General features: G+C 35.2%; 1 protein-coding gene across 1 annotated transcript in view; it reads right to left on the bottom strand.

The window, feature by feature from the left end:
• Window positions 1–4,853: 4,853 nt before the first annotated feature.
• The window catches only part of LOC138320661 (complement C1q-like protein 4), a 32,245-nt gene continuing 15,865 nt past the window's right edge, over window positions 4,854–21,233 (bottom strand). The window contains exons 3-4 of the mRNA XM_069263805.1: window positions 11,494–11,702; window positions 4,854–8,815 (exon numbers count right to left, since the gene is read on the bottom strand). Coding sequence (XP_069119906.1) covers window positions 8,594–8,815; window positions 11,494–11,702 — 431 coding nt within the window. The 3' untranslated portion in view covers window positions 4,854–8,593. The remainder of the gene's footprint in view (window positions 8,816–11,493; window positions 11,703–21,233) is intronic.

Genomic DNA, 21,233 nt, shown 5'->3' with positions numbered 1-21,233 from the left:
AATTAAAATACTTAACAATGTCGAGGAATTTGTCAATGTTTTACGTTATATATTTCATAAGAAATGTAGAACAATACATTTATGCTAAATTTGGCTTCTTGGTTATGTAAAAGAATTAGCCTGAGTGAATTGTCTCTTTTAAAAAACCAAACCGATTCGGATAAGATACTATAATAAAAGTGTTCAAGGGGACGCAACTCGTACTCACACAAAACAAGGTAGATGCTCCACCGCCGACGATTATTATTTTTGCTCTACCAAAACAGGAGCAGACGAATTAGTATTTAAAACCTACTTACTTTATACCATTACGACCATTGAAAAGTTTGGGCTTTTTATTTTACTTTAATATAAAAATATAAAAAATAATCAATTGCGTCCCGGAAAAAATCTATGGCACTATCATTAGGTACTGATTGTGCTTCCCCTGCGAGATGGTATTCATGACATCATGAAAATTCATGAATGATTCATAAACTTTCAAGAATATAAGCAGATTGTGGTTCATGAAAAAAAGTTCATGAATATTCATCAAATGACTCTCATAAAATCTTCATGAAGTTTTATGCATCCATGAAACATTCATAATTGTTCATGACCAATGTGTCAAGAATTATTCATGAAGTTTATGCATGACTGATATTCATAAAAATTCTTCAAAATGAATAAATGTTTCATTCATTTTAAAGAATTTAAATGAATATCAGTTATGCATAAAACTTCATGAATGATTCTTGACATGCTATTTCATTCATTTTGATGAATTTTAATGAATATCCACTGAAGTCACATGACTTGTCACATACCCACATAAGTCACATGACTTCTATACATATTTCCCGCCAAAACAGTCACAATCCAAAATGACTGCTGTATCTGCTGGCGTGTGGAAGGGAAAACATTATTCATCTTCAAATGGGAGTTTTGGCACATTAGTGAACGGATTATTCCATGTCTGGATTTCTTTAATCACAGATGAACACTTTTAGTAAATTTTGATTTATCAGTATTTCTTTTTCAACATGATATTGTTGCCCACTGATATTGCTATAATGATTATGTATAGATCTATATTGGTTTGTGAAATTTTGTCACATGTTATTTAATTACGTTGCTCGTATAAACAATTAAGCTTTCCGACTATAGGTTTAATTTGAACATATACTAATTTACTTGAAATTGGTTATGAAATTGATTGCTGCGTATCACTGAAAACAGCTTTTGTTAGCATTTATCTGTGGCAGTATAAAAATATAATGAACACAGCAAATTGTTGGTGATTTCATGTTAAACTCTTCTGATGATTATACCTAATGTCATAAGAATTTGTTTCATCGAATATTGCATTGATTCCAATAGAATTGTCATTGGTTTGATAGAAAATTTCAACTCTTGACCCCCAGTAGAGTTCATGAAATTCAGATGCCGCTGACCCCAACTTGCATTCGTTAAAATTCATGAACACGACTAAAGTTCATGAATATACATGAATTGTTCCAGTTCATGAAATTTCATGAATATTCAAGAATTGTTTGTGCATACTGGTGCGAGTTGTAGTTCATGAATAACTCATGAATTATTACGATCATTCATGATGGTTTTAAGTTCATGAATATTCCTAGAACTTTTTATGGATTTTCATGAATGGGTTGTTCATGAATGTTCATGATTTCATGAATAAAAGAGGTTCGTGAACGTTCATGAATTCATGAACAAAACGATTAATGAATGTTCATGAATATTGTTTACTAAATTAATCATGAAGTTTTAAGTTCACGAATTGCATGAATATATTCATGAATAATTGAAGAATATTCATGAATAGTTCATGAATGTTCATGAATTATTCATCAGCGTCTCGCAGGGGTTGCACCAAAAACAGAACCACTTATTTTATATGTATTTGGTGTTAATCAGGCACATATTTATACACAATAATCTATAAGTTATTGTTCAAATGATGAATATGTTTATGTGGGGGTGATCTTTAAATGACAACGAACGTATTGCTTACAAAAGCTGAAAGAATATATTTTTTTTTGTATAATTTGATTTGCCTGTGAGTAAACACTTTGATTTGATTTGATATATATGTAAACAGTTTTTATAACTCATCTCCATAATATGTTATAGATTTGATAAATTTAGTGTTAAGAACTAAGTTCAGTTCTGAAATAATTTACACATAAGCGCAGAATGAAAACTAACTGCTATCAACTAAACCCTATAGGACATATGTATCGGTAGAAACTGATCACTCAATCCTCCTACACATATAGGTATTTTATGTCGTTTGTTTTAGACTGTATTTTCTCTCATACCTACACGTGCAATACTGGCTGGTCTAGGGCAATACACTCATGTCGCCTGAGGCAAAGCCTCGTAACGTCACGGCGTCAACAAAATTTTCTAGGTGAAATTTGTAACATTTTTTTCAGACACTAGGCTAGACTACTTTAAAAGTAACTAACAACGGGAAAATCTCACGCAATTTTCATGTATGGGGAATTGACTTGCAGTCGCGGTTTTTTTTCGAATATATTTCAAAATGGCGAGAAATCATAGTAGTAAAATGCAATAAAACGTCGAGATATGAGAGAAAAATAATCTTTCATAAGTGGATATGAAGGATAGGGATATTCTTCCCTCGACAAGCCTCGGGATTTACAACATTTTGTGACTCTCGGGTAGAATATCCCTATCCTTCATTGATGTGCTAGATCTTTAGGAGGTACTTTAGTCAATATGAAGCTCAATACACACTAAATCGTCATGATAGTTATAACTACATGGACATTAGACGCGTGTCCTAAGGGCAACTATAACTAAGTCAAGGACGTTACGCCTATCGAGTAGTCGGTGATGTTGTTCAGCAGGATTCAACTTGCCTAAAATTAAACATTAATCTTTATGTATGGTGTATATCATCTTCAGGAGATACAAATGGATGTCATTTCGTTCCAATATTTGGATCATTGTCTTTTTTATTTCACGGAATCCAATTCATACTTTGAGTATTGAAGGTCGCACAATATGTCAGAGAAATGTTAATGCTGACAGGTTTGCATGGAATTATAAGTAATCTGAAAAATTAAACCTATGTGATAAAAAGACAATTAAATAATAATCTATGATTTCAGCATATTTATTGAAAAAACGTAGTTACTATGATACGACATTTTAATTACATTTTTGTCAAATCGCATTTGAGCAACTGTTTTATAGCTGCTATTGTGTGAGTTATCTCGCTTGGCGCGTGACTTTAAAAAGTGTTGGTTCAGCGAATGATTAATTATGATACTAAACCGCAAGATCGAACAGGAATTTTATATATAAATGTTTTGGAAATAAGCAAGAGAAAATTTCAATACAATAATCACGCTTATGTTTGACTTGTAAATGAAGAAATAGTTTAATTTGCAACTGCCAAAACCCCCAGAAAATATATTACCGATCTGTGAAACAAATTAACACTACACGACCAGTTTTCCTACAGTGACATATACGTTACAGTGGCGTAGCTAGGTCTGGATAGGTCTGCATGCCTGGGGGTGCAGGGGGCGATAGCCCCCTGCTCAGGGATCCAGGGGCGAAGCCCCGGTAGGGGGTATGGGGGGCGAAGCCCCCAGAAGCTGACGGGGACATTGTTACAACGTAGTAACCATTTTACTTCTATGGAAACTTTTAACGTACAGTATATATACCAATGGTTAAATGGAGGGTAACGATATTTAGTTGATAACCATGCAAAAACTATACACAAAATCAGAACTGTTGGGATTTTTTTTATATACATATAATAGTACTATACTAGACTCCCCTGACAAGTGCTCGTTGTTTATTTTGGTATTCGTAAGTGTTTCCCGATTCAAAATCCACATTTGCTTGAGGGAATTTGGTGAAGAAGTCTAATATTGTCTTCGACAAGATTCAAACAATCAAATTTAACAACTAAATGCACGTGGTAACCGGAAATATATAGACTATTCTAATAAATTTCCAGAATGACCAATCTTCAAGACTGTCAAATGTGCACAAAGTTATGTTAGGCATACAGTTGGACATATCATATGTATTTATACGTAATTTATATTCTGCAGCGTCACGTGTATTCAAATGTTGTGTTTTTTCAGACTGTACAAAAATGTTAGTCAGATTATTTATTGCATGCTTGAGCATGCAAGCATGCACGGGCGCTACGCCACTGACGTTACATTTGGCTTTATTCCTTACATTCACGTATAACAAAGGCGGGAATAGCTTTTCAAGATCACATTCCATCCTCCAATCGCTATTGACTAACTAAGATATAAACCCTCTTTAAATGGGTACTGAATACGATGTCCTCCTTTTTTAAGGTGTATTATTTTGAATTAAAAAAGTGAATCAAATATTGATAAATAAATGAAAAAAACGTTTCAATTTAATTTTCTTTTTATTTTACAAAAAAAACATGAACAACATAATATAAACACCCGTCTAAGCGTACAAAGGGAGATAAACGTTTAACACAGCTCAGAAGTCTTAAAATAATATTTGTTATTTAATATTATATTCTTAAATGTAAAATCTCCCTAGTTATGACAGTGTGGTATCTAAGGAAGTGGCAGCCATTTTTCTTTTGCTCTGCTTAGTAACCTTCACTGGCCAACCCCCTATATAAAGCACGGGACACTTGACACACGTGTGTCATTCTAAACATGTCTTGTCTCAGATACACATGCCCCGATATTGGAAATAACAATGTCAAATTGAAAATAAACATTGCACTAACCTGCCAATATTTCATTGAAGTAATAGATGAATGTGTTGTCAGCTATATCCCAACATATGTCCAATACGAACTAAAAACACTTCAATATACACCAAGTTTTACACGTACATGTACATCGACACGTGTGTGTCCTTGATAGTTGTCGCTCGTTCGGGTCAGGTACGTAGTCACGTGTATACGGTCAGTTGAGTGCATCGGGTACGATGACATATGTGGACGGATTATTGTTTGGATTTCTATTCACTTGTGTTGAAATTTTATTTTGAGAAACATCTAAATGACAACTTAGAGGAGCTGACATGTTAATTGCTAAAAAAAATGTCCCATACAGTTTTACAGGTGAGGGTTTTGTTTACCTATTTGTAGGTGATATATACTGTGGAATGCTAGGTGTATAGGTACATGAATGAGCGCACGTGTGTCGATTCACGCGCTTTATATAGGGGTCGGCGAGTCGTCGGAATGTAAAACAAAAATGGCTGTCCTCAACCGGGGAATGTCTCATAAACGAATCTTGAACAACGAGTATACTTATTTTTAAAAAAAAAATCATTTTAATAATTTTAACTTGCATTGTCAGCTTTAAATGTAAAATCTAATTCAGTGCACGAAACACGTTGGGAAGTTGTGTATTTACATAAAAAGGATAAAGTGCCACAGCATTCCTACATAGTTGATGATATAGTCATGAACAAAGGACAAGTACACATATTAATATTTAGGTAGTTGTGCAAGTAATCAAAATTTCATTCATCTGGTTTTGTTTTCCTTTCTTTCGTGCACATTTTTCATTTAAAGATATTTTTATTTATCTAATACATACAGTGGTTATCATTAGTTACAACATTAAAGTGCACTGTAAAATTCTAGTATTTCAGGCCTTTATGTATGTTTAGAGTGAAAGACACCTACAGAAATCACTTTAGAATTACTAATAACACTGTAAAATTGTGAGACGAAACTATAGACCACAACTTAGCTCGATGGTCTGACCGTTCGTACTCATTTCACTGCACTATAAATATAAATGTAATTAGTTTGGCAGTATTCATTTTCAGCTATTATTGGTACTTGTGAAATAATAAAAAAAAAAGTGAATTTTAAACTTTTGGTGGTGTCGTGAGTATGAACAATACAGCGCATATAAGTATAATTTTAAACTTATATCAAGCCCTTTCGTGCACTTAAAGTATGATTTTCTCCTGAAATAACGTTCCCCATTGATTATTTAACAATAACAAGATTTTAATGATTTAACAATATCAATATTTCATATAAGAAAACAACAGAACTGTAAATGGGACAAACAATGTATTTTAATATATATTCATTGACATATGAAACCCTTGTATTACTAACCAAAGCACGTGTAAACATATAGACAGAAAACAATACTACACTGACGTCACCTTGTATCCCAGACATTATTATCAAGTACCAACTTTAACCAGACAAGATTTGGTTGTCTACATTAGATTTTAAGTCTGACCTTCTATCTGATACTCGTAATGATAAATCACATGTACGTCAGGATAATGCCTAGAACATAGCAATTTTGTCAACGAAAAACACCATTTATAGAATTTGAACTATATGTTGGGGTATTTCATCTGAAGTCAACTTGTCAATGTTATACTGTCATTTTCTAGAGAAAAAATGAAAGTATGTTATAGCAATAGGGAACATTTGAGAGCTCGTTGTGAATGATAGAATTCTGTTGTAATCTTTGATAGTTTTTCGGTGTCAAGAAAGACAACTCTAACAGTAAATTGAACACATCACTTAGAGGAGTTAATGGAAGGAAAACTAATGAATAATGTTTCTGTTTATCATTAAATTTTGAAAGTTATGAAAAAAAAGAAAAAAAAATCCCGAAAAAAATACACACAAGGATAAAAAAGAAGAAAGAAAAGAAAAAGCGCTGTGTACTTACCTCAACAAAAGGACTTTTCATTTGTTTTCAAAAATTGCACCCGATGAATACATATTTTACTCATGTTTAATTATCATTCATTTCATTTCAACAAATTTTATTGCAAAAAAATATGCAAATGGATTTGGCAACAGGCAAAGCCTATATTAGCCATCTCCAAACAAATCCGGTATAGTACAATTATCAACAAAATATTTTAACATTTAACATTACATTATAAATGAATATTATTATTAGTGTATCTCCCCAACCTATCATAGTAGAAAAATCTAAAAAACCTTTTAGTTTCAGATATATATTCTGATATGCATTGCAATAAATATGAATTTTTTTCTTCATCACAATTGTCACAACCATGCAGTAGATTTTTTGTGTTAAAATGCGAGTGGGGGATATTAGAATTATGTATGTTGGTTCTGAGTGATGATCTTTGTTCATTATCATTAACGTAATGTATAGCGTAAAATATGTTTAAATTAGTTATACTTCACAAAACTCTGAGAAAAAATATATTACAGGTGCCATATTAAATTTCCCCTTCGACACAATTTGACAAAAAAGGGAAAAAAGAAACACCAGGATACTACATTGTTAAAATGTTAACATGGAGTACAGAGATACTAAATATACCTTATTTGCAATTAATGGAGACATCAGACTTTGCTAAATAGTAACAACAAAACACTAAATCGTGGAGAACACATGAAGACATCAAGAAGGCATTGTTCTATCCGGTATTAAAAGCACAGACACCAATGCCTTTCAACAATATTACAAAAAATGCTTATTTGCCTTCGCGTTAACCTAGCGCCAAAGACTAGTACTGTAAAGATACTCTTGTCAGATCCATCATTTCTCCGTGTCTGGTACTGTCTCTATCACTGATGTGATTCGCCTTACGATTTCGTGTGTCCGATGCCGCTGTTGTTTTCTCTTCTTACTCTTCTCTTCCCTAATCTTCATATTAAGACCAATTCTTTATTGCTAATGTCAATGGCAGTTAGTATACACAAAGCTTTGTACAAAATGTTGTATTGTTCTTTTAGTGGAGCAAAGAAGCCATTCTATGATCCGAGAAGAAAACGTGTATAATACGTCTAATAATGAATCACTGACGAACATTGCAGCCTATACTAAGCAGAAACAGACTTCATCCACTCATGTAACTATTTTTTCGGGTGATAACAATTGTATTGTGTAAGAAATACTTACATATTTAACCAATACTACTAAAAAAGTCATCAAATACTAATGGTAAACTCATCGTCTATTCCCCACTCCGAACAATGCAAGGAATAACTTTGATCAGGTGAATGACATTCAGCTAATGAAAATGACGAAATACTCATAATTGATATACACGTCCGTATGGTAATGCCGAAATCGTCAATAAATTAACCGACCATCAGTGGAGAACATATATTTGAAATGCCCGGATGCTACGATATTCTGACCAGAAGAATTCGGATGTCAATAGTCTGTTAATAGACAAAGCAGAGCATTGGTTTGTTAATGTTTTCATAACAGTGCTTCAAGCCAACAAACTCTTCAACACATATCAAATTCAATCACTTCGATGCTTTATGCGACTTTCAAATGCGTGGTTCATTGACATTTTGTTACGACATATTTAACAATCACATGTCTTACTTAACCCGATGCCATACTCTATATTATTACACACATTATCGGCAATAACAGTAACAATACAAAGTCCCGCGGGTAAACGAAAACAAGCTCCAAAACTGAAAAATGATTTAAATGACGTCATTACTTCCATCAGTTCACTTATTGTTTTATATCATTAATTATATAATTACGATTCGTTAGAACCACACAATGGACGTTCACGTTAATTAAGTATCCAACATTATAATTTGACATCTTTAGAACTCGCTGTCGTCCTCCTCATCAGCGAATAGCAAGTAACCAGAGAAACTGGAGTACATGTAACCATGGAAGTAGGATGCATCTTTGCGCGCCGTCTGCCACACTTGCTGGCCCCGGCTCAGGTTCAGGATCACGGTGTTGGACGATGTCGCCCAAGGAAAGCTCTCGGCCCAGACTGTAACTACCATCCTCCCTTCTTTCATCAGGTTCACAGCACCCTGTAACGACATCGCACACAAACGCTGTATTTTCTTATATTATAATGTTTTTTTTTGACTTAATATCAATTCATTGAATGTATATATATAACAAGGGATACCGTATATCCAGTTATTTTCATGGGTTTTAACGAAATTCAATTATACCAAGATTTAAATTCCTCGAAATAAATTGTGGTCTGACTTGTTATTGAAGATGATATTCCATGTACCGATTAAAAACGATGTACATGTATCATTTATCTATCATTTCAGTATTTCGCAAATTTGCAAACAGTCACCCTCGCCTATACGGGTACAAATATTTGAGCTTCTGTATCGTTTCATAAAACTGGCAGTTTATATAGAGGAACGTTTTCTTTCTTCTCGTATCATAATTTATGACTAAGGAACTATGCAGGTTTAGAATCAGTTTCATTTAAATAAATGATACTAAAATGACATGTACAATTTATCATTGAAAATATGAAGTAGAAATTGCATTATCGAATTAAGTTTGCCACTACCAATTACGTCAGAAGTTGATAAGTGCTACAAACCCTAGCAAATCATTCAAACCCACTTGGCCCCAGTACTAACATTTCATTAACCACGCATCGTATCTTAAGGCACAGAGGTGTTGCTATTTCGTCACGTTTTGCAAGATTATGTCATGTTTGTGATTAATCATATCGGTTTCGCTTTCTCTACCAAAGGCCTATTCTGTAACAGTGCCCGTCTTCATATTCAATACACCCCAGCCTGTCACTAAACACAACCAGTGATCTATTGGTTTCCGAGGTGGAAACACTGAACGAGATGCAAGCTTAGATACGCTATAATGTTTAATGTCCTCTAAACAATTTATTGGATATTTCTGCATATAACTAAAATTGCTATATAACACTACCAGATATATGTTTCTAACTTAACAGTACAAGGAAAGCACAGCAAAAACAGCGATAATTTTACCAGTGTGGTTTGGATAAGGATATATCGATAATATAGTTTAACTTTATTTTAACATGAGTATACTAGAGGGAACAGGAGCTACGGAGATAGTGTGATACAAAGGGAAGCTTGTCTCACATGGAAAGCTTTTTCAAACACGTACACTTGTTTTCATTCAATTGATTCATGATTATCCCTTCAGCTTTGTTTAAAATCATGCCCGATCTGGGAATTGCGCTACATTTGATCGACATTCAATGTGAAGTTAATCCAATGTCTTCCCTAAGGAATGCATAAATTCGGTTGCAAACATTGACGGATTATTTTGAGTTTGAAAACGCACCATTTCGTGAGTTATAGATTGATTTTGAGCGGTAGGAGTGCAGTACCAACTCTTCTGTCCTAAAGGTTTACACCCAACGCTACCATAACTCACCCAGGTATGATATGTGTTATGTAACCTATCTATAATCAGCTATAGGAGTATATCAAACCTGTCTCTATTCTGGGTAATACAGACCAGGGATTTATGGATAATATGTCATCAGTAGGAACGCATTATACCTACACTGTAGTCATATACTGAACTGTTTCTTATATAATGTACAAATGCACTCGGTCATTACTTCAAAATATTCTTTAAAATAATGTTTCTAGAAACAACCGTCTCACCTACAGTCACATTATACTACATTCACTTCAATTTTTATTGAAAACAAAGTGAATTTAGATATACATATACTACATGGAAGTTTTCATTTCATTGTCTTAACGATTCATTGTTTGAGTATATTAAACATTGAGCGATAATAGGACGAAAGAGCTAAACGAATGATAGTTTTACGATAAAACGATGGGAGAAATATAGAAGATTTAGCGAATATATATTAAAATGACATACCCGTAATAATGTTACAAACTAATACTGTAAGTAGATGTAGTATAATTATATATCTGCTGTTTTGATGACTTGACGTGTAGTCGATATATATATATATCAAGCTTTTCTAATTACGACCGTATTCAGTTGAATTTGCAGCAGCCTCAGTAAATCCCTTAAATAGTGATTTGATAATGAGCGCACTTAGGAAAAAGAAATGTTCTCTACCTAACTCTCTCCTCCCATCCCCACTCACATCTCGTATAAAATGTCCACTGAGACGCAGTGAGCAGACGACATAGTGAGAACATGATGGCAGCGCTTCTTGTCGTTATTTGAAAGTCCGACAAAGAACATTGGTTTTATTCTTGGAATGGTTTGTGATCACTCATGCACAATTGAAATGATAACACATATCAATATCATAATAAACATCTATCACTACAAAGGATGTTTAAAAATTATAAAAACAAAAGGTTTCAAACGATGAATGAATCTCCAACAGAAAATGTAATCGTGTCTATAAAAAAGCCACAGAGACAACAACTGAAAGTTGAACATAACAGGTGGGGCTACTTACAGCAAGCCTCAAGCTTTACATGGTTTCATTGTGTCTCTGAAATACTCATTGTAACGCAGTTACAAAGAAATATATGGATATCTTTGTTGGATTTCTAGATTTGATGAATTATTTTAGATTTAAATATATACATGCGTATATACGCTGTTATTCAATTTGCGTATTGATTCAGAAAGGGGGTTTGATGTGTGGAGAACAAGAACAATTGATCTTATTTGAGAAAACTTAACAAGAGTATTCCAATATATAGACCGGAGAATCGAGTGGCTCCTTGCCATTTCTCCTTACCTTCTTTTGGCCCTGTGCCGCCACGACAACCGTAAACTGATACGTGCCATTTACAGGTGCCGTAAACCGGCCTGTAGTTTTATCATAACCATCACCGACATTTGTGATCAACTTGTCGTAAACTAGATCCTTGTTTTCTTTGAATGGTCCCACGTTTTCCCGCAGTCCCACAAAGAATGCGACTCTGGGTGGAACTTTTGGTGACTTACCTGGAAAAATAAAGTTGTGTATTAATACTAGGTCTATCTGGCCTTCCTTGGAGCTTCAGACATTACTGACGACACTGTAAAGGGTACTTAGTGTAGTAAAATGGTTCTGACTATGGCGACAGTTTGTGTGCGAGCAGTATGTATTAGCGTGGTGTGTTGGGATGTGTGCGTCAATATGCAGCCTACTATACTTCATCAATATTCGGATATAATTTCATAATTTACAAAATCGTGTCCTTTTTTCCATTTCTATTCATAAATGTTAACGCATATGACAAGGTCATGTGTTTGAAGTAGTTTTTCGGAATTGTTTGAAATAACATGCACTGCATTGCTAAATTTCTTAAATATGTTTTCCTGCGAGTTTTTTTATTTTAAACTGTATCTTTTTGAGTTATTATATTTGTTTAAAACATTCATGCGTAATTGAAACATCTTTGCATATGTTTGCCTGATTGGTCCAGTTTAATCACTTAAAATTCAACACCTAGATAGTTTTATTTATTTCCCATTGGTAATATAGCTTGCTTTAACCTATTAAACCGTAGTTCCGAAATTTCAATGTTTAGGTGATCAGTTTGAATTTTAATTCACTTTGTACTATTCAGTGGCAGTTTTTAACATTTTTTATGTTTAAAACCGAAAGTAAATTTAATTTGGCATTTGCATAAATGTATTGTATAATTTTTATCAACCTAAGGAATAGATGACTATAGGTTTAGCGAGATGCTCAGGTACACATCTGATACTTATTCTGCTGTCGGTTTCAAGCTACATGTATCATCAATGCAGGGAAACTGTATATATTTCAAAGGGTTTAATATTAAACCTTGATTTCCTGATAAAGTAAAAGACGGAGACTCTCCAGGTACACCTGGCTTCTGTAGTACTAGGTGATTCTGTAGTACTAGGTGATTCTGTAGTACTAGGTGGTTATGTAGTACTAGGTGATTCTGTAGTACTTGGTGATTTTGTAGTACTAGGTGTTCTGTAGTCTAGTACTAGGTGGTTATGTAGTACTAGGTGATTCTGTGGTTATGTAGTACTAGGTGATTCTGTAGTACTAGGTGATTTTGTAGTACTAGGTGATTCTGTAGTACTAGGTGATTTTTGTATATCGTTGTAAAAGAAAATCTGTTTTGGTTTGAATGTTCATTTAAAATAGCTGCATGTTACCACCGATATTCTATTATACACGTTATAAACCATAATAGCTCATTGCATTGTCCGACTTTCAAAATAGATGAAGTTCTATCGAAGGTAATTTTTAGCTACAATAGGCTCTGTATCGAAATATGATTCAACGTTTTTACTGATAAACAAACAAAGGTAGACATTCTAAATATATGTGGGCTATTGGATAAGAAGGGTTTATTTTAGTCCTAACAACAGTCAGAGTCATGTAAGGATGATGATGTTTAGTAATTTTCATCAGAAACATCACCACTTTAGATCAATACCTAGTATACTACGTGATTGCATAAGAGTACACAAAACATACCAGTAGCTTTCTACTATACCCAACATATCGTTATTCTCACCAACAACATGTTAATTTGGACATAGCTTTCACTCTATCTACATTATAGAGAATGCAAATGGCCAACTAGGGAATGTCTTTTAATCTGTTTGAAGCACTGTCTAGAGACTGGTAGATGTAATTTAACTGATTAACTAGATTGGTTGTTTGACTTATGGAATCAATTTTGAAAAAAAAGTCACCACAATGAGCTATTTCAATGTTCTCTGGTAAAAGGGGAAGGTATGGGTGGGCTTTTTAACTTTTGTTCGAATATTTGACTCTATTTCTAAGTTAGTATAGACTCAGTATTTCTGCTGTAATAAGGTTTAGTGAGGTTTTTTTTTCAACGAAACAGCTAATTTGGGGACCGTGTACAAGAAGGTCATGGTTTCTTTAAATTTTGGTTGTCACGATAATCGGGTCACAATACACGGTTTTGTAAAAAAAAAAGCCAATTGCTCACACATGGTTAAGTGATATAACACATGTCTACCTACTATTTCACACATCACATGGTTTAGTAACGATATATATATATATATGAAACAAAACAGAAGCTTCTAACTAGTCCAACTTTAGTAGTTATGTTTCTATCAAGCTATATAGCCTATTTCCCAATACAGGGATTGTAGAGGAGAGCAATTACAATGGTCATAGTTTTTAAGGCATTTGATGTCATTTGCTTTCAATGTTTAACAAATAGTGAAGTCATCATTTTTCAAATGTATTAAGTGGTTGCCATGGTATCACACGAGGGTTAGCTAGCCATTGCCTTACAGTTCTAGTTAAGGACTACCGACCATGTATCGCTTCTCTGAGGGACGTAAACGGGTACCTACTTGTTTAAATGAGAGCAGACGGGGGGGGGGGGGGGGGTAAAATTTATTTCACATCCTGATGTTTTAAGACTCGTCGATTCTATTGCTCACTAATCAGTAATGATTAAATACGACCATAATTCATACGAGTATATCAGGTTGAACTCGTTATAGTAATCCAGCGATACCAAGAGTGTGATGTTATTTATACCCTTATGAGAGATGGACTAGATTAGAACTCGTCTTTTTACTTCTGTGATCTAGATATCTAATCTGGATATAGACTTAAGTGATTGACTGTTCGAATTCTGATTACAAATCTTCACGCTTCTAACAAACTTTAACTTTCAAAATGTTGCCGTAAATTGATATATTCACGGATACGGATTGTTTTAACGGAGAGGAAATAAAATTTCACTTTGATATTCATATCTACAGCTTTGATCAGTCTTGCTTACTTAATTTACTCAAAGCAATTTCCATAAAAACGCGAGATTGATTTTTCGAGCAGCCATTAAGTATTTTCGGAATTCGACAACTCCATGTTAAATCTACTAATGACCTGGAAGTGAGCAGTATAACATGTCGTCAGGAAATAGTCAGGGAGGTTGGGTTATAATGGACCGGTGTCATACTGTATAAATCCTCGGGTATAATCAGGTAGGGTGGGCTATAATTGACCGGTGTCATACTGTATAAATCCTCGGGTATAATCAGGTAGGGTGGGCTATAATGGACCGGTGTCATACTGTATAAATCCTCGGGTATAATCAGGTAGGGTGGGCTATAATTGACCGGTGTCATACTGTATAAATCCTCGGGTATAATCATGTAGGGTGGGCTATAATGGACCGGTGTCATACTGTATAAATCCTCGGGTATAATCATGTAGGGTGGGCTATAATTGACCGGTGTCATACTGTATAAATCCTCGGGTATAATCAGGTAGGGTGGGCTATAATGGACCGGTGTCATACTGTATAAATCCTCGGGTATAATCAGGTAGGGTGGGCTGTAATGGACCGGTGTCATACTGTATAAATCCTCGGGTATAATCAGGTAGGGTGGGCTATAATGGACCGGTGTCATACTGTATAAATCCTCGGGTATAATCAGGTAGGGTGGGCTATAATGGACCGGTGTCATACTGTATAAATCTCGGGTATAATCAGTAGGGTGGCTATAATGACGTGTCATACTGTATAAATCCTCGGGTATAATCAGTAGGTGGGCTATAATGGACCGGTGTCATACTGTATAAATCCTCGGGTATAATCAGGTAGGGTGGGCTATAATGGACCGGTGTCATACTGTATAAATCCTCGGTATAATCAGTAGGTGGGCTTAAGGGTGTCATACTGTATAAATCCTCGGGTATAATCAGGTAGGGTGGGCTTAATGGACCGGTGTCATACTGTATAAATCCTCGGGTATAATCAGGTAGGGTGGGCTATAATGGACCGGTGTCATACTGTATAAATCCTCGGGTATAATCAGGTAGGGTGGGCTGTAATAGACCGGTGTCATACTGTATAAATCCTCGGGTATAATCAGGTAGGGTGGGCTATAATGGACCGGTGGCATACTGTATAAATCCTCGGGTATAATCAGGTAGGGTGGGCTGTAACAGACCGGCGTCATACTGTATAAATCCTCGGGTATAATCATGTAGGGTGGGTTATAATAAACCGGTGTCATACTGTATAAATCCTCGGGTATAATCAGGTAGGGTGGGTTATAATGGACCGGTGTCATACTGTATAAATCCTCGGGTATAATCTTAATCATGTAGGGTGGGCTATAATGGACCGGTGTTATACTGTATAAATCCTTGGGTATAATCAGGTAGGGTGGGCTGTAACAGACCGGCGTCATACTGTATAAATCCTAGGGTATAATCAGGTAGGGTGGGTTATAATGGACCGGTGTCATACTGTATAAATCCTTGGGTATAATCATGTAGGGTGGGCTGTAACAGACCGGCGTCATACTGTATAAATCCTCGGGTATAATCATGTAGGGTGGGTTATAATGGACCGGTGTCATACTGTATAAATCCTCGGGTATAATCAGGTAGGGTGGGTTATAATGGACCGGTGTCATACTGTATAAATCCTCGGGTATAATCATGTAGGGTGGGCTATAATGGACCGGTGTTATACTGTATAAATCCTTGGGTATAATCAGGTAGGGTGGGCTGTAACAGACCGGCGTCATACTGTATAAATCCTAGGGTATAATCAGGTAGGGTGGGGTTAAAATGGACCGGTGTCATATACTGTATAAATCCTTGGGTATAATTATGTAGGGTGCTGTAACAGACCGGCGTCATACTGTATAAATCCTCGGGTATAATCAAATAGGGTGGGCTGTAATGGACCAGTGGTATACTGTATAAATCCTTGGGTATAATCATGTAGGGTGGGCTGTAATGGACCGGTGTCATACTGTATAAATCCTCGGGTATAATCATGCAGGTGGGTTATAATGGACCGGTGTCATACTGTATAAATCCTCGGGTATAATCAGGTAGGGTGGGCTATAATGGACCGGTGTCATACTGTATAAATCCTTGGGTATAATCATGCAGGGTGGGTTATAATGGACCGGTGTCATACTGTATAAATCCTCGGGTATAATCAGGTAGGGTGGGCTATAATAGACCGATGTCATACTGTATAAATCATCGGGTATAATCAGGTAGGGTGGGATATAATGGACCGGTGCCATACTGTATAAATCCTCGGGTATAATCATGTAGGGTGGGCTTTAATGGTTGGTCTCATACTGTATAAATCCTCGGGTATAATCAGGTAGGTTGGGTTATAATGGACCGGTGCCATACTGTATAAATCCTTGGGTATAATCAAGTAGGGTGGGCTATAATGGTTGTTGTCCTACTGTATAAATCCTCGGGTGTAATCAGGTAAGGGTGGGCTATAATGGACCGGTGCCATATTGTATAAATTCAAACCTTGGATACGTCGTTTACACATGATTGTTGTATTGACTAGATGATCGAGTTTCTCATGAGTCATATTCAAACACCGTATCTAAAGATCCATCTCAGTTGTATGTAAATTATCTACCATCTATTTTAATGGTTACTTTCTAAACCAATACTACATTAGCTTCCTCCAAAAGGCGAGAAATAGGCTCGAAATAGACCACGGTAATTATTATTTGCAGTTGAAATCACTGAACAATGCTATTGATTTGTGGTTTAAAGGTGATATTTAAACTTATTTTCCATTTCGTATGATATTCCGCAAGACAAGGAGAAATTTCCCACAAGAACAGGATCTGCCAGAGTCAGTTTTATCGCTTATGGATAAGGGATTTCTTATTAACTAAAATACTTGTTTTTGAATTTTAAATATGTAATCTTTCGAATCTTTGAAAACGAGCAGCTAAACACGAAGATGATTCTAGATCAGATACATTTATCCAAATTAATAAAAATGATTACAAATACTGCAGGCAAACCAACAATGTTTTATAGTAATGTATACAATGGTATCCCATCGAATATAAATAACACGTTAGCCTTAAGAAGTAATAAAATATATCTTCTGTTTATCCAATAGTTATTACTATACATTTGGCCATCAACTCACTAGTTATTACATTGTGCAATATATATTCGTCTATCTTTTCGCCTTGAATTCATTCTTGTAATGATGTATATTTGAAATGAAAATAAAAAAATAAAAAATAAAAATATATATATAATAATTGAGGCAAAAACAAGAGAGAGAAAATGAAAGAAAAAAAGAAAATGTGAGGAAGTGGATGGTTATCTCATAGAACGTTTGATAGGACACTCAAGAATGACTTCAGAAGGTAGTCTGGTTAGAGTGAATGTCACAAACAAAAGGAAACTTCTTGGATACATCGAGAAGATAGCCAAATGACAATAACAATATATAATATATTATTCTGTAATAAATGCACATGCTTGTATGCAAATCAACTATAATTAAGATAATTCATCTTAATGTTAAATAGGGCACAGACGCAGTAAACAAATTGTCTTTTAACTTGAGACACAATGAATACCAGAGTATAAAAAAGTCTGGACCTGTCTTCAGAGGACAGCGGTGGTCGAATGGTTTAGATGTCACGACATATTACCACGACATATTACCACAAAGAAGTTCGAATCCCAGTTGCCAAATACTGACTGCTGATTGGTTGTTTTTCTCCGGGTACTCACTTTCTCCACAAATAAACTTGACACGTCCTTAAATGACCCTGGCTGTTAATATGACGTTAAACCTGTGTAACATATCTATGTGTAGACGATTACTGGTGATTAAGTTATGGAGACACACTTTATCAATGAAGTTAACCTTACAAAGTGTAATTTTATTGCGATTACTTTGAATCTTGAGAGTATGACAAGTCTACTAGGCACTGTGACAAGTCTACTAGGCACTGGGTTCTGTATATCATAGACCCTACAGTGGTGACAAGGCCTGTCATCATTATCTAATTAGGGGATAGGATCAGCTAGTGTGGTAGTCCTTGTGGTGCTGAAGTAGGCCTCAGTGACGATCACAACACCTATAAAGGACAAACTCCTCCAATAGACCTTACAGATGGAATCGAATTCACGAATTAACGACCTCTAACAACATATGTTACAAGAGGCTAGGCAAATGTAGGGCTTTAGAGTAACGCAATACTTTGATTAAATAAAGCGGGGTCGTACACAAAAGTGATTCCATTATATACAGACTCCCGCTCGGCGTCAGGAGAGGAGACTGGCTGGTACTTTACTGTCGGAACCGTGATAAACAGAGCGAGACCAACAACATATACCACCTTAATTACAGATGTAAATTTTATTTCCTCTGATTAATTGTAAAATCGATGACGTCTAAAAGAATTAATTAGCCAATACATAACGGTCGGTTCTTTAGTCTTAACAGTCTTCTGGTCGTATATTACAGGAATTATTTTCTTAAGCAACAACAATTTTTTTCGAGATTTGTTAAGTTAAATTAAACTGATGGATAGTGGAATTTAGCATAGTCACGTGACTTCACTGATTGGTTTGTTTCACGACTAAATTGTATCACTTATTTGGTGTGAAAGGTTATTCGTTTTATTTATGGAACTTGCTTTATGAAACAAATTGAAGATATAAAACTTACATATTAGTATTTCTAACCCGAATAGACAACCATCGCGGCTTTTCTACCCTAGTATATCAATACCTACCTTCTGATAATATAATACTGTACATATCTAGAGATAATGTCCCCTTCCCGTCCTCTGGTATGTTTATTGGACCCTGTGAGAGCCTCCATATAAGGAATCGTCGAGTGCATGTACGTGAATAATACTCTCAAGACCCTATATAGAAGGTTCTAGTAGTAGGGCGACAAAACCCAAAGTAAATATGCGACGCAATATTAGTCTGCCATCTTTCCATCCAACCAATTAATGCTAGTCCTTCCGATAGCCATATTGATGATTGTTTCTCGTGGTAAAAACACTTTTTATACAGAATGCGTTGTCATTGATTTAGACCAAGGCGATTTTATAGAGCACCTCCATTCCTTCATCGGGAGTGATAATTACCCAAAGATCTAAAATAATTAGGGCAGTCAATCAAGAAACGTTTCCAGCGTCTTGTGTATCGATAGCTTATAATGGAGGCACAGTCTGTATACTCATGATTAACGCACCTAGATACAAACTGGTCTCAGACGATCAACACGTCTGTGTGCTAATGCATGGATTATTAAGGTGACATCCTTAAATAAAACAAACAAATCACATTTGATACCCAATGGTAGAAAAAGGTCAATTAATAGAGGTTTGTGACCCTTTTATACATAGTAAGTGATACACTCGAGGATTTCCGGAATATCTGATCTTATGATAACATTAGTAATAACGTTCATCGGAAAGCACTTTTAGCTGAAACACCATCCAGGTAAGACCTTACAGGTCACAGGTAATATGAATTTATGTCCTTTTCGATGAAATCAACATCACTCATCAAGCTTATTGAATTCGGCTTCACCCAATTAGCTAATTGTTTGCCGAGCGCCATTAACAGCATATGTTACTTGTACTTACCTTCTTAAATGGGGATAAATACCGGGATCACTAATGCCCTACTAACGAAGAAAAAACAAACTAACAATTATTTCACGTGCAGTGCGGGTTTTGGTATAGAGTGTGATTTAACAGGAACTACACGTGTAACAACCATGCATGTGTTTTGTCACGTGTTTAATCTGTATTGTTCTGAATGGCTGGTAAAAGGTAGAATCAGTTATGTCTTTATGATTTGATAGATTTTATTAATCTTAAGTTAGACATTCGATCAGAAATAGTTTGATGGATGGAAACATGTCATTGAATAGTTATATTTGTAATTATTATCTTTTGAAAATCAAACGTCTTTGTCAATCAAAAACAAAACCGATGCCAACAGTAAATATATGTATAAACAAATGTTAACACTTTGTCTGATATAAGAGGGTACTACATGTACTATAAGCATAACGTTCAGATGACCACAAATTTTCAGCGGGTTTTTTCATGAATTAGTCCCGCGTCTGGAAACCGTCTTTGTCTTTCAAACTAAACAACACAACCAGCATTGTGCAAAAGTGTAGTTTCTCAATATTCATAAACACTTTATCCATAACGTCATTTTTTCGGCAATGCATATAAATGAAAATCTGCACGATATAATCTGAACTGTACATCCTCTGTTCCGCTCTATTTGGCGTAGGCTGATGACGACCATCAGTCGGTACCGTCATGTCCGCGTTTAAATTCTGATAACATTCGGAATACCTTACCTGATGTAATCGATGAATGTTATAAATCAAATGAATTGTTTATACTTGCTCGGAAGGATTACGTTAAAAATGTCATGGGCAGATTATTTATACTATAAATGATATAATATCACTTTGTATATGAAAGACATAATTCAATTTTTCTTGTAAAAAGCATTGGTTTAAAATCTAATTTATCAGCCCTTAAAGGAAAAAATGGCGTCGCCGTTTGTAACGTCTTTTCTGATTGACTGATATGAAGATGGAATGATTTTATAGGAAAAAAGGAGCCCCAAAATGAATTCGCGATTTGTTTAGAGTACAATAAGATTTTTTGTGTTGGGCATGACCAGTGTGCAGTTACGATACAATTGTAAAAACAGGC

Source organism: Argopecten irradians, chromosome 4 (assembly GCF_041381155.1).
Source record: "Argopecten irradians isolate NY chromosome 4, Ai_NY, whole genome shotgun sequence".
NCBI classification, from domain to species: domain Eukaryota; kingdom Metazoa; phylum Mollusca; class Bivalvia; order Pectinida; family Pectinidae; genus Argopecten; species Argopecten irradians.
Note: the sequence above shows the minus strand (reverse complement) of the source record. Positions and strands in the feature narration are given on the sequence as shown.